We start from the raw sequence: 15,139 nt of genomic DNA, 5'->3' as shown, positions 1-15,139 counted from the left end.
CCGGATCCAACCTTATGTCTTGAGCTGCTAGCAGAGAAAACAGTGGCAGTTCGGCAGGAATCAATATGATAACCGTCCGAAAAATGCAGTTACTACTGGTGACGTTATGTCGTTAGCTCGGCCTGTTAATCAGTGAAGCTTCAAGCTAGTTGAGCAAGATGCCGTTTTCAATAACATTTTAGCACAAATAGCAAAGTAGTTAGCACGGGCCAGTAAAAACGTTATAATTGAACAAGTAAAAACGAGATTACAATTCACTAAACACACAAGCAGTGTCTCCAAGCTGCCTATTATGAGGATGACAGCTTGCTTAGCTAAAAGGAGCTAATGAACACAGCGAGCAGGCTAACTGTCAAGACCAGAAAGAAATCAGACTGAGCGTCTCTTTTATACACTTACATGTTACAATCGGCTTGTTTTCCATGGTATAGATGATTGGCCTTTCCTCTTGACACTCCATATGCGTCAGCGGTGGAACTCCATGAAAATTACATACAAACAGGGCTTTATTATTAATAAGTGCTTATGTATGCAGTTGTATTTAATCGATGGGGCCTGTGTCCCCCACTGCACTTCCGGGAAATGCGTAAACCGTGCGTCATTAAAGGGCTAACCTGTAATTTTTATGAGAGGCAAGAATTCCACTTAGCATTTCTAAGTAAATTAAGCAATAGCACTTTTAAGATTGCTATATATATCAGTAACTTATTTGCGACTATGTAGTTTCCTTTCTAAAATTAATAGAAAATTATAGAATTGAATTTCAATTGATTAAATTCAACAGAACTGAAAAAGAAATTATACAGTTCTAAAATGAATAGGAAATTATTTGACTAAAAGTGTATAAGTACAGTTCACGGATGTGGTGAAGAATTCTAATCTCTACCTTTATTTTCAGAAATTACCCTTTGTGGATTTTCCTTGAAACATACTTTTTTTAATCTAAATTAAATTGAAATTCAGTGTGTAAGACAGAAGTCTTATCCAAAAATAAAAAAAATCTAAGAGGATACATTCATAATGTAAACAACATGAAGGGAAAATTAAAGTGACAAAAAATAAATAAACATAACACATGAAATGATATGATCCAAAAAAATTATTAAATTACAGTTTAAAGCTGCAATAGACCCTAAAGCAACAAACTAAAATAATGAATGTTATAATATATGTTAATGTAGAGTTAATGCAATAATTAAATGCATTTAAAAAGCAACAGTTCATAACCCTTCAACCTACAAAATTTCCGATCAAAATTTTATTGATTGATGACAAAAACTAAGTACAAACAAATACACAGTAATATTCAAATTGTGTCACACAGACTCAACACCCAGTTCTGCTTTTAATGGTGAATTTATCTAAAGTTAGGGACTCAATGCTGCCATCAAGGGAAATTTAGTTGTATTGTAGAAAGTATGTCAGCATTGTATTGGAGTCTATAAGTTTTTGTTTCCTCTCCATTCACCCATTTAGATTTTTCATAAACTTTTCTGCCTTTTATTCCACAAGTCTTCCTCCTGTAGCTCAGGAGGAAGAGCAGTCACCCATCAGTCGGAAGGTCGGTGGCTAGACTCTGGCTTCCCTGGGCTACATGTCAAAGCGTCCTTGGGCAAGTCACTGAACTCCAAGTTGCCTACCGATGTATCCATCGATGTATGAATGTATGTATGAATGGTTAGAAAGCACATATTTATGTATAGCCTTAAGGTGTGCTGATTGAGTGTGTGTGAATGTGGCATTTAGTGTTAGAAGTGCTTTGAGTGGTCAGTTAGACTATAAAAGCCCTATACAAGAACAGTCCATTTACCATTCCCTCCTCATATTATCTATCCCCACTTTTACCTTCTTTTGTGTTTCCAGGTTCAATCTCAGCTCCATCACCTTTCCCAGGTCTTTCATCTCCTTTCTGTCTGGTCTTCTCGCCACCATTGCCTTTTTTGTTCTCTCCCTGATTATCTGACTCCTTCAGAGCAGATTTATCTCCCTCGACTATGCTTTCCATCTTTTCCTCTGTACTTTTAGTGCTCTCACCATCCCTCTCTTTAGTCACATCACCATCTTCTCTCTGTCCCTGTTTTTTCACCTTCATATCTGAAATCTCCTCTTCCTCTCCCTCTCCCTCTGCCTCTTCTCGCTCCAATCCAACCTCCCCGCCCACGCCATCCCTTCTCCCCAGCGTCCCTTCTCCCACTTGTCCATTATCTAGCAGCTTGGAATCCAGAGCTGCTACCTCCAGCTCCAGCCTCTCCACCCTGACCTGCATCTTGCAGTTGCTCGACTCTAATTCCACCATGAGTCGTGCTAGTTTTGTTTGCAGGACTTCCAAATTGCTCTCAAGCCTTTTTATCTTGGTTTCAACCTTCTCTGCTTTTCCCTCCTTTGCATCCACACTCTCCTCCAGCATGCCCATCTTTGTGAGGATCTGTCTGCCTTTTTCCTCCAAGTGACGTTTGGCTGCAGGAAACTCAGACAACACATCAGTCAGGTCCTCTTTCGACAAGCTGAAGAGATCAGAGTAGCCGATGCTTCGGATGTTGGCAGTGCGACGATTGCCTGACTTGTTACCTAAAGGGAAACAATATGAATATTGAGAATATGATATTACCAACACATTTTTATACTCAGCACAAGACCATTTTAGAAACAAGTAAATATCCTTGTTGCTGTCTGAAATAAGCAATTCATAAAAATATGTGGAGTAAATATATTTTAGGCATCAATATTCAATTAATCTAAAAAATAAATAAATAAATAATTTTTAAAAAATCTACAGTCCTTCCCCTTTCTGGCTTTTGTGCTTTACTGATCCATCTCAGCAAACTAGTAATTAGCTTTTATGAACTTCATATACAGGATATTCTCAAATGGTGAGGGTTACGTCAGGAAGGGCATCCGGCATAAAACATGTGCCAATCGACTTGCTGTGGCGACCTCTGATAAAGGGAGAGGCCGAAAGCAGAAGAAGATATACAGGATAGTCTCATGTATCTTAACTTTGGCTTTCTTAAAAGGGCACATACCAAGTTTTTCCACTCTTGAAAACTTAACATAGTTTACTGGTCACTAGTGTTTTCACTTCTCACATTTCACTTGATATGTAGAACCAAATGTAAAAACCCCACACAAAGAAGTCTCTTCCATTTTTACAAAAACATTTTTGCTATATCTGCTTGCTGCAATTCTACAGTAATACTCCTTCAATACTCCTTCATCATTCAATACATTCAATCACACTCTCTTTGCCAGATCTGTTTTTAATCAGGAAAATAAAATGACATACAGCAGCAACTGTTTGAACAATTAAAGCAGGAATTGGACTAGTTCTTTACCATGAGCCTCTTTGTAGCTTGGTTGTTTTAATAAGTTGTTATGAGAACACGTGCAAAGCACGCGCCTTACCTTTGATGTTGAGGATACTAATTTCTCCAAAGAAATTCCCTGCACTCAGCACAGCAAATTCTGTTACTCCATCATCTGCAACAACTGCAAGTTTACCCTCTCTGATGATGTACATTTCATGACCAACGTCTCCTTTCCTGCAAACATACTCTCCAGGGCTGAACACCTGCAAAAAAAGACATTTGAAACCTACTCCACAAAGCAACATCATTATTATCATTATATCATCATTATTAGAAATCTAGAAGATAAAAATATGCCACTGAGCCATCAACCACTGACTGTTGCACCCAAAAGCAGCAGCTGCATTGTTGCTATTTTGCTCTAATAATTAAGACTAAAAATAATAAATACATCCGTTTGCTTTGTTTTACTTTACATAGGTCAGAGTATGCTCAGTTCCACTCTGCAAGAGTATATGAGACTGTATAATTCATAGTTGAAAAGCTTTATGTTTTTCTGATCTGCAGGTAAGTTCATGACTTTGCAAATCCCACCAAATTTTCTGTAAAATACCCACTAATGCAGTCCTCTGCATTTTTTAACATAGGACTAACAACATGGCTCAACAAAAGTACTGTTGCTACTGACTGCCATCTTTTTTTTCCTGACCTGAGGCGTTAGCTTAAGAACCAGTTCCTCCAGCAGACTTTTCTCACAGTTCTGGAAGATGGTGACTTTGGAGAGCGTGGGAAGGTGAACACTGACAGCAATCTCCGTCCTCATGTGTATAGGAAGCTGCTCTAGGATTTCGTTCTCTCGCATTATCTTCTTGTTGATGTGAAGATGCTGATACCAGTTGTCAATGCGCTGCCGAAGTTCCTTGCTAATGTGGTGGCTACGCAGGTATGCTTTAACCTGAAAGAAAGAAGAGCTTTATTTTCTCTCAAATTTGGCCAAATAATGTTGTTCGACAAGATCCTGGATTCCTTTGTCTTACAATCTTACAACTTACCAGCTCATGGTTCGGGAAGAAGACATTGTCACGGTCCCTTAGGCTTGTGATGACATTGCCAACATTGCCAACAATTGATGCAAACACCAGCACAGCAATGAGCAAGTCTGCAATCATAAATAAGTACTCCTCTTCCCTACTTGGCAGGGGGGTGTCTCCAACTGTGGTGAAAATCTGAGCAGAGAACCAGAAGCAGTAAAAGTATTGACGCCGCATGGAGGCAAACTTTGGATTAGTGATATTGGGATAGACCCAACGATCACTCCCAAAGCCAATGTAACTGGACAATGCAAAGTAAAGACAGGCATTCCAATGGATCAGCACAAAGATGTAGATCATGAGCTTTGTGATGCGGAAAGTGTTTGGGTAGGAAGTTCTCGTCTCCATGCGATCCAAGGCCTCATTCAGTCGTGGGATGCGTAGAAGACGGTTTATCCTCACCAGAGGAGTTTCTATGCCAAAGGCAAAGTAGAGAAAGTCCGTTGGCAGCAGGGAAGCTAGGTCCCATAGGAAATGTTTAGACCCCAGGTAACGCTTTCTCAAATGAGTCAGGTCTGTAATCAGGATACCTTGATCCATGAAACCTGAGGGAGGATAAAAATGGAGTAACAAAGCCCAAGCATTTCAGACAGCTGACTAAATATGCATGTTGACAGCACCCAGAACTTAAATGGACCAGAGCTGAAAGACTATTATAGGTCTTTTGCATTTACACAAATGTCTGAGGTTCAGGGTAGATGAGGCTAATTAAGACCACTAAATTGCGTCACCTAACCCTATCAGTTCTTGTCAGAGTCCCAGCACTGCAACACTGAGTCTACAGTAAAACCAGGAAGTCCCCTTAAGCTACAGTATATTCACTTAAAATCTGTTAATTTTTCATATGTCTCCAGAATTTTAGGCTCCTTAGAGCACAATTGTTGTGAAACAATCAGAGATTGTTTTAATTTTAATTTAATTTTAATTAACTGTTTAATTAACTGTTTTCTTGTCACAGTCTGAGCTTTGTGGTCACATTGTGAATAGCAACAATGGCTGTGAAGTCATTTTTCAAGAAACCCAAAATCTTCAAACGTGATCTCGACTCCTCGATCACCATTCTTGGTGATATCAATCATTGCTCATTGTCCAAAACACGTAAATACATTCATCAGTACGTCACATGCTCCGCCAAGCACAGTAAAATGTAGGACCTGCGCTATTTCTCAGTTAAAGACACACAAAAATCCATTCCTCTCCCATCTTTAGGCTCATCTGATCACAATTGTGTGCATCTAATTCCCACATATTGCACTGTCCTTAGGAGGGGCAATATACAGACTGTGCATGTTAAGGACTAGTCAGAGGATCCCTGCTTATCACTCCAGGGGTCAGTTTTGTGGCATCTCCTCCATTTATCCCCTCCTTCAATGAATATAACATCATAACTGTTTTAAACACTGTAGATCTAAGAAAAGACCAGGTACAGATAATATTGCTAGTCCCCGGCTGAAACTGTGTGCAAAGCAATCTTTTCTTATGTCACTCTCCCATCAGAGGGTGCTATCTCCATGGAAACGGTTCGTGGTGGTACCTCTTGCCAAGGTTAGTCACATCCAAACCCTTAAAGATTTCAGGCCTGTTATTTTCAATTCAATTCAATTCAGTTTTATATATATAGCGCCAAATTACAACAATTGTCATCTCAAGGCACTTAAATAATATAGTCCAATTCAAGCCAATTGGAATTCAATTCATTGTAATCATAATCAAATTAAATGAAATTAATTGATTTCTAAATAATCCAATTCATTCATATAGAGCCAATTCAAAAAACAAAAAAATCTTGTCCTGGTCATGAAGTATTTTGAAAAACTTCAAAGCAGAGCCCCTTTTAGACCCATATCAGTTTGCCTATTGGGCCAAGAGGGATGTGCAAGATGCCACAATCACCCTATTTAATCTCTCATAGAAACATCTAGAGGGTAGTGGGAATCATGATTGTCATCATTGATTTCTCATCTGCCTTTAATATCATTCAACCTCATCTGTTAGATGAGAAATTACTCAGTAATTTTAGTTTTGATCTTAACTTGGTAGGCTGGATGCTTGATTTTCTCATTCAGAGATTTCATACATTTCAGTTGTCTTCCCCCAGTCCCCCAGCAGTGTTATCAAGGTCCATGACACAGAAATGATAATATTATACAAAGTATTCCTACAGTATAACTGAAACAGATTTTGTAAGCTATTGTGGATCTTAAACCTGACTTCACTTAGACAAAAAGGTAGACATAAAATAGTGGGAATACTCAGCCAATGAGAAATGTTCTGTTCTGAATGCCCCACCCCAAAGATTAAGGGTAGTCTTAAAAATTCCACCTGCCTACTAGGGCCTTTTGGGTATGAAATTTCTCCCCTGGAGCTAATTCTATCCTAATTCCTGCAGTTGATATGGAGAGGTCAAAAGAAAGGATCCCATAAAAGACCTTTGGTTGCTGGAAATAAAGCTCAGATCCACCTGTCTTGCAAAAGTTTCAGACATCCCATTCATGCAACTTTGACACATTTTTAAACAAACTTTATGGTATAATTCCTCTAGGGGACCAGTGACACACTACAATGTGAGAGCATTGACAAGGGAATCTCATTATGAAACCAGCAGGAAATAATACATTTTTAATCTCAGTTTAGGTTTTTGTTGCTGATTTGAAGTTAAACTTTATGACTTGTTCAGTTGGAAAATGTTGAAACAGCTTCTCGGATACCTTTTGTTTAATTCAAGTACAGATCCATTGGAGGATTTCAAATTAGATACTAATAACAGTGAAAGTATTATAAAACTACCATCTGTTCATGCTAGTAAAGATCATCAATTCATTTTCGTCCCCTTATCTGAGGTTGGGTTGTGGAGGCAACGGGACCAGGAGAGAAACCCAGAAATCCCTCTCCCCAGCTCCTCCTGGGGGATCCTGAAGCGTTCCCAGGCCAGAAAGGACAAATCAGGACTCCAGCAAAACTTGGGTCTGCCCCGGGGCCTACCCGAAAACCTCCAAAGGGAGGTGACCAGGAGGCATCCTAGCCAGTTGCCCGAACCACCTCAGCTGGCTCCTTTTCATGTGAAGGAGAGCGACTTTGAGTTATTTCCAGATGCCCAAGCTCCTCACCCTATCTCGCAGGCTGAGCCCAGCCACCCCCCGAAGGAAACCTATTTCAGCCACTCGTATCTGCAATCTTGTTCTTTCTGTCTCTATCCAGATCTTGTGATCATAGGTGAGGGTTGGAACAAAGATGTACCATAGGTGAGGGTTGGAACAAAAATGGACCAGTAAATCAAAAGCTTCGCCTTCCGGTTCAGCTCCTTCTTCACCACGACAGATGAGAGCACCACCCTCATTACCGCTGTTGAAGCCCCAATCTGTCTGTCCATCTCTTGCTCCAACCTGCCATAACTCATGAATAAGTACTTAAACTCCTCCACCTGTGACAAGGACTCATCCCCAACTTGGAGAGAGCATTCCATCTTTTTCCAGTTGAAAACCATGGCCTCGGATTTGGAAGAGCTGACCCTCAGCCTGGCCACTTCGCACTAAGATGCAAAACGCTCCAGTGCGTGCTAGTGAAACCAACTTGAAGAAGCCTACAGAACCACATCATTCACAAAAAGCAGAGATGTGATCCTGAGGTTCCCAAACCACACACCATTCTCTCCACGATTACGTCTTGAGATCGTGTCCATGAAAATCACAAACCGGATTGCTGACAAAGGGCAGAACTGGCGGAGTCCAACACATGTTGTAAACAACAAACAACAATAGGCGTTGACCCAGATCTCTCTGCAACATTGAAGAGGCATGTCAGCCAAGACAGATTCAGCAACCACCAAGGCTGCGGCCCTTCAAGCTGCTCCGTACCTGTCAGCTGCTTCGGAAGATCCCCAGAACAATCAAGCCTGAAAGGCCTCCTTCTTCCGCTTGATGGCTTCTCTCACCGCTGGCGTCCACCAGCAGGTCTGTCAGTTACCACCACAACAGGCACTGACAACCTTCAGGCCACAACATTTGCAGCATCTGCAATGGAAGTCCTAAGCATGGACCGTTCGGATTCCATGTCTCCAACCTCCCTTGGTATGTGGGAGAAACTCTCCCGAAGGTGCGAGTTAAAGACCTCGAGGACAGGGGCCCAATGACACAACTGCAAAGTCGATCATCTGCCTTTGGCCTAAGGTGGCCTGGTAACAAGTACACTGATTAAGATTAAGATCAGATTTTATTGTCATGTACATGCAGAGAAATACACGAAATTTGTCCTCCGCATTTAACCCATCCACATTGGCACCTGTTGAACACACAAATGAACATGCACAGGGTCACACACTCATGGAGACAGATACCAGATACAGTGCCTTGCTCAAGGGCATAAGCCACCTTACGTTTGAACATAGTGTTTGTGATGGACAATCCATGGCTGGCACAGTAGTCCAAAAACGAGACAGCAGATCAGGGAGGCATTCCTCACAATCCCGCCTCTCCAGGTCTCTCCATCATTGCAAGCATTTTCTAGTCTAGCTGACCACTCAAAGCGCTTCTAACGCTCTAACGTTTCTTCATACCATATTCACCCATTCACACACTCATACAGCTCTTATAAAACATAATGTTGGAAAATGGTATAAGGTTTTGATCTGTGAAGTTTGACCACAATGCTAAAAGTATATTGTGTTCCAGTGCTTCCTTATTATTCCATTTGTAACATTTGAATTTGGAGACACAGTCATAATCAAGACAAATAAAAGGTATTTACCAGAATGAAGAGTGATTATCATGTCAACAGCATACATTAGGTCTGACAGATAGTCCAGTGTAAGCCACACAGGAAGGTAGCTCAATGCAATTGCAGTGAAGCATGTCCTGACAAAATATAACCAGTAAGATTGGGTTTAAGAGGATGTGCTATCATCACAAGTTTTAAGGTTGGATATAATTACTAAATGATATTCATTATACTGCAATCATTTACCTCAAAATGATGATCACCCAATTGTAAACAATGGGAACTATCATAATCTGTAGCCAGATATAATAGAACTGCTCTGCTGGATCAACTATCCACTCTCTCCAGCTTTAAGAAAAATGAAGAAAAGATAACATTAAAGAGAAATAGAGTCATGCAGATATTATGGTTTCCACATCTAAATTGGCTGATATTCTTCATAATATTGTACCAAATTCTTTTACAGCACAACATCATATACTGTATATATATATATATACACTCATTCAGTAAAGACAGATTTTATATACATATGTAAAACCTATCTTTACTCAATGATCTCACATAATAAGTCAATACAATAATTTCATTGTCAGATTATGTAACAGTATTCATGCTGTTACCCAATGTTTGGAAGTATTGAAATGTTCTGTGATAATGCAGACCTAATTCAAAAACAGAAGTGTACGTGTAAATAATAATTGAAAAATTCTCATTATACAAAAAAACAAAACAACTATTGAACATAGTATATTGTCTGTAATTTAGACATTCTTTCATCATAGAGTTTTTGATACATTTAAAAAAGATAATTGAATATATGCATAGATATTTTTACACTTCTTATGGTACCACTATCAGATATCTGTCATCACAAATTCCCTTTTCCACTTGCAAAAATTTTGAGTCCAGTCATTACTTACTTGATGTTCAACTTCAGGTTCAGGTAGTTATGCTTCCCTTCCTCTGTGACATTATCTTCTCCTTCCTCATTAATTTTCTGCTCATGACATATGAGCAGTCTAAGCCACTGGTTACTTCTGACGAAACCATTTCCCTGTTTTTCCATTCTTGAAAGTCTTAGGCGAAAGTGATGTCTAAGCAAGCATGGTCAAGTGTTCCTCTGTGGTTGAAAGGTGCGCTTTTCATTCTGTATAGTATAGTCTGCTTCATAACAAACCAGGTCTACCTGAGCACTGCCTAGTGATTTTGGTCTCTATGGAAAGAAACAACAGCTGTCATGAGTGCTCTGGGAATTCTTGCCTCCCCTAGAATACCAGAGCGGTCTGTCTCTATCCTTTCGAGATGCTGAGACACAGCAAACATTGAGTGCAGTATTGAGGAATCAACAACAGTAGGTGCGTCACAGTCCGCAAAGTATATTTAACTTACACAATTACATTTATTTTTCCATTCGTCCCTGGTTGAGTAAAAATAATTAAAAAAAAAAAAAAAAAAATTCAAGTTAAAAGGTTGAGAAAATATTTCTCTTTTCACATTGCTTATTGTTTCTGATTTCTTTTAATCCTAATTCATCCAGTTGTAACAACTTGCGTAGAGCTTTTCTAGTCGACCACACACAGCTTTAATGCTACATGCCACATTCATAAAGCAAGACTTAGCTAGTGCATTCATTCACCGATGGACGCGTCAGTAATCATCGTGGAGTTCAGTGTCTTGTCCAAGGACACTTCGACATGCTGCCTTCCAGTTGGTAGATGACTGCTCTTACCCTTGAGCTACAAGCTGCCACAATCTCGCAGGCTTGTAGAGCCACAAGAATTCTGAGGCAGAACACCAAGGAAGCATTTGTGTAATTGCCACATGAACTACCACAAAGGACATAGAGTGGGAACACAAGGCAGATACTTGCTTCCAGGAAACAGAGAAAACTAAGAAGCAGGAGAAGGAGACGCAGGTATGAATACTCCTAGACATAAATCAGAAACTTTCATAAGTTGCCCTCATTACCTTACAGAGGACATAGACAATCTGGGAAAGAGTGGCTGCTCCTGTATATTCTTAAGAAGGACTCCTGATGAGGCTAGATGGAACACAGGTGTGGTAGCAGGACCAGCCAGACTCCACCCAGGAGGAAGCTCTGCAGCCTGCTCAGCCCAATTTATGACTCAGAAACCACCAGAAAACCACAGCCAGGCATAATCATGGCAACATGTACTGCTAATGAAATTTGAAACCAGATCAGTCTTACTGATTGGATAGAATGTAGCTTTACAGATTGGTAAGAAACCTTTTACAGTATTTTAACTACACAATCCCAACATCCACTAGCTTGCTGTTTACCAGAACTTTCCAGCACATCATTTTTCATATCAGCTGACAAATTTTCTGTTATGATTTTCTCCCAGACCAGAGAAAAACCTTGACGTCATTAAAAAAAACGGACTCTCCATCACATGACACGAAGCTAAATTAGCTGACACTCATCTAGAGTACTAACCAGACTAACTGAATCAAAAAACAATGGCAAAAGAGAAAACACAATGACATTAACTAAAACGGAAAAGGTAGGTACCCTTCAGGAATCGTCGCTGATTGGACTGGTGGACCACCAGTCTTTTAAACTGGAATGACTATGTTTTCTAAATATGAGTGACCATAGTCAAATGTATTCCAGGGACCAGAGCGGGCGACGTAGAATCCAATTTAAAACTGCTGGCTAAGGATAAGCATAAATACAGTAAAATAGTTATTCACGTTGGCGGTAATGACACCTGGTTGCACCAATTGGAGGTCACTAAAATCAATGTTGCTTCAGTGTGTAATTTTGACAAAACAATGTTGGACTCCGTAGTTTTCTCTGGACCCCTTCCAAATCTGACCTGCGATGACATATTTCGTCGCATGTCCTCCTTCAATCACTGGTTCTCTATGGTGTCCAGCAAACAACGTGGGCTACATAGAAAATTGGCAATCTTTCTGGAGAAAACCTGGTGTGATGAGGAGAGAAGGAATCCATCCCACTTTGGAAGGAGCGGTTCTCATTTCAAGACAAATAGACAAATTTATTAGTTATTCAAAAACATGACAACCCAGGGTTGAGACCAGGATACAGAGTTGTAGTCTTACACACTTCTCTGTGGCTTCCCACCTGCCGCTACCCCCCAATCAATAAACACAAAAGGAGAAAATCCGCTTGTGCAAACAAAAAAAAAAGAAGCTGGAACTGAACAAAAACATCAAACTATTAAATGTGGTTTGCTGAATATTAGATCTCTCCTTTCGAAGTCTCTGTTAGTGAATGACTTGATTTGTGATCATCATATTGATATATTTTATCTTACAGAAACCTGGCTGCAGCAGGAGGATCATGTTAGCATTAATGAATCAACTCCCTCTGACCATTTAAATGTTCACGTTCCTCGAACCACAGGCAGAGGAGGAGGAGTGGCAGCTATCTTCAGATCAGGGTTACTAATCAGTTCTAGACCCAAGATTAGTTTTAGCTCTTTTCAATCTCTGATTCTCAGTTTTTCCCACCCAGGGTGGAAATCACAAAAACCTCTTGTGTTTGTTGTTGTGATTGTCCACCTGGCCCTTATTCTGAGTTTTCTGTCTAAATTCTCACTGACTTTTAAGGTTGCTGTAATTAAACCTTTACTTAAAAAACCTACTCTTGATTCAGAAGTGTTGGCTAATTATCGACCTATATCCAATCTCCCTTTTTTGTCCAAAGTTCTTGAAAAAATAGTTGCAGTTCAACTTTGTGATCATTTACATAGAAATAATCTCTTTGAAGAGTTTCAGTCAGGATTCAGAGTGCATCATAGCACAGAAACAGCACTGGTTAAAGTTACCAATGATCTCCTCTTAGCCCCTGATAGCGGACTTGTGTCTGTGCTTGTCCTGTTGGATCTCAGTGCTGCATTTGATACGATCGATCACAGCATTCTGTTACAGAGACTTGAACATGTTATTGGGATTAAAGGAACTGCATTAGGCTGGTTTAAGTCATATTTATCTGACAGATTCCAGTTTGTTCTTGTAAATGAAGAATCTTCCACACACATTGAAATAAGTCATGGAGTTCCTCAAGGTTCTGTGCTTGGACCAATTCTTTTTACTTTGTACATGCTTCTATTAGGTAACATTATTAGACAGCATGGCATAAATTTCCATTGTTATGCTGATGATACTCAGCTGTACTTATCTGTGAAACCAGATGAAACCAATAGGTTAAGACTGTCTTAAAGACAGAAAGACCTGGATGACTCAGAACTGTCTGCTTTTAAATTCAGACAAAACTGAAGTTGTTCTCTTTGGACCTGAGCGCTTCAAGGGAGAAATTGTCTAGTTATGTAGTTACTCTAGATGGCAGAGTGACGCAGATAAACTAGTTCATGCATTTGTTACTTTAAGATTGGACTACTGTAATTCCTTATTATTGGGCTGTCCCACATATTCTCTGAAAAGCCTCCAGCTGATCCAAAATGCTGCAGCCAGAGTTCTGATGAGAACTAACAGGAGAGATCATGTTTCTCCAGTTTTAGCTTCTCTTCACTGGCTCCCTGTTAAATTCAGAATAGAATTTAAGATTCTTCTCCTCACATATAAAGCTCTAAATGGCCGAGCTCCATCATATCTTAAAGATCTCATATTCCTAGATCTCGTATTTTCCTAACAGAGCACTTCGCTCCCAAACTGCAGGTTTACTTGTGGTTCCCAGAGTTTCTAAAAGTAGAATGGGAGGCAGAGCCTTCAGTTATCAAGCCCCTCTCTTGTGGAATAAGCTGCCAGTAAATGTCCGGGAAGCAGACACCCTTTCCACTTTTAAGATTAGGCTTAAAACTTTCCTTTTTTATAAAGCTTGTAGTTAGGGATGGTTCAGGTAATCCTGAAACATCCCATAGTTAAGCTGCTATAGGCTTAGACTGCTGGGGGACCTCATCTGTCACACCTTTCCTCACTTTGCTCTCTTTTCCCCCCACTGTTTAATTTCTCAAATGATATTATGTACATGTGACATTATTGAGGTTATTAATTTGTGTTTCCCTGTTCCAACAGGTATCCTTTGAATGGTGTTATGGTGTTTTCCCCCCCTCTTTTCCCTCATTTCTGTCTTCTCAAACCTCAGCTGGTCGAGGCGGATGGCCAGCCTTCCTGACTCTGGTTCTGCCAGAGATTTCTTCCTGTTAAAATGGAGTCGTTCCTTTCCACAGTCGCCACAGGCATGCTCAGGACGGGAGATTGGACTGAAGACAAGTTTTGGTGCAATCTGTTGGTTTCCTTAGCTAGGATATTATTTTTTGAATAGGCTCTTAATGAATTAATTGGATTATGATTACAGTGAATTGAATTCCAATTGGCTTGAATTGGACTATATTATTTAAGTGCCTTGAGATGACAATTGTTGTAATTTGGGGCTATATAAATTGAATTGAATTGAATTGAATTGAATTGAATTGAATTTAATTGAATAAAGATGATCAATGAAGAGGGCTGCATTGGGATTGGGTCCCGTCGGGTCCCGTGGGACCCAACTCAAATCTCGCGGGAGCGGGCGTTATGAACTTTGCTGCGGACACAGGTGGCTAAGAAAAAACACTGCGGGATTGGGATGCAGTGTTGCCAGGTCACGTGTACCATAATTATCGTATTTGTATGATAATTTTGCCCTGTGCACGATGTACGATCAATAATCCCCCTGTCGCAACTGTCTGTCGGATTTTTTTGTGAATCTTGAAGGCATTTCCATTTCCATGTGACAAGTTTCAAGCCAATCGTGTTTTTCTATGTGAGCTACGAGTGACGTGCATGTGTTTGCCTCAGAAGTTCCTAACAGTAGGTGGCCTCCAGGCCTCATGATTTGGCTCATTAGTTCCCACTCGTCATTGTTTACAGGGACATTTAGCCTAACGCAACTGTGGGGCTGCTGATGCAAAGTGCCTGTTAGACGCTATTCAACACTAGAGTGACCATAGAGCATCAATAGCCTTGTTATTTTAGTTATGACAAGTGTACCATAATGTCCCTCAAAAGACTACAATTTTATGTCTCTGGTACAATAAT

General features: G+C 40.1%; 2 protein-coding genes across 2 annotated transcripts in view; both read right to left on the bottom strand.

Moving 5' to 3' along the window:
- Window positions 1-571, bottom strand: part of trappc10 (trafficking protein particle complex subunit 10) — a 32,548-nt gene extending 31,977 nt beyond the window's left edge. The window contains exon 1 of the mRNA XM_072396554.1: window positions 400-571. Within this exon, the coding sequence (XP_072252655.1) occupies window positions 400-460 (61 nt within the window). The 5' untranslated portion in view covers window positions 461-571. The remainder of the gene's footprint in view (window positions 1-399) is intronic.
- Window positions 572-1,825: 1,254 nt separating this feature from the next.
- On the bottom strand, window positions 1,826-9,399 carry cnga4 (cyclic nucleotide gated channel subunit alpha 4). Its single transcript, XM_072397683.1, has 6 exons — window positions 9,356-9,399; window positions 9,140-9,246; window positions 4,358-4,941; window positions 4,015-4,260; window positions 3,403-3,568; window positions 1,826-2,568 (listed from the first exon to the last, which is right to left on the bottom strand). The coding sequence occupies exons 1-6, from the start codon at window positions 9,397-9,399 to the stop codon at window positions 1,826-1,828; spliced, it is 1,890 nt and encodes a 629-aa protein (XP_072253784.1).
- Window positions 9,400-15,139: the final 5,740 nt, after the last annotated feature.

The sequence above is a fragment of the Leuresthes tenuis genome, unplaced genomic scaffold, assembly GCF_036924035.1.
Source record: "Leuresthes tenuis unplaced genomic scaffold, fLeuTen1.0.hap1 SCAF_12, whole genome shotgun sequence".
NCBI lineage: Eukaryota > Metazoa > Chordata > Actinopteri > Atheriniformes > Atherinopsidae > Leuresthes > Leuresthes tenuis.
Note: the sequence above shows the minus strand (reverse complement) of the source record. Positions and strands in the feature narration are given on the sequence as shown.

Excerpts from the sequence above, each read along its gene's own strand:
- cnga4 (XM_072397683.1), bottom strand. The coding sequence starts at position 9,399 with ATGATAGTTCCCATTGTTTACAATTGGGTGATCATCATTTTGAG. Across the intron at positions 9,247-9,355 it reads TGGGTGATCATCATTTTGAG|GACATGCTTCACTGCAATTG; the intron begins GTAAATGATTGC and ends ATATTTTGTCAG. Across the intron at positions 4,261-4,357 it reads TCTTCCCGAACCATGAGCTG|GTTAAAGCATACCTGCGTAG; the intron begins GTAAGTTGTAAG and ends TCTTTCTTTCAG.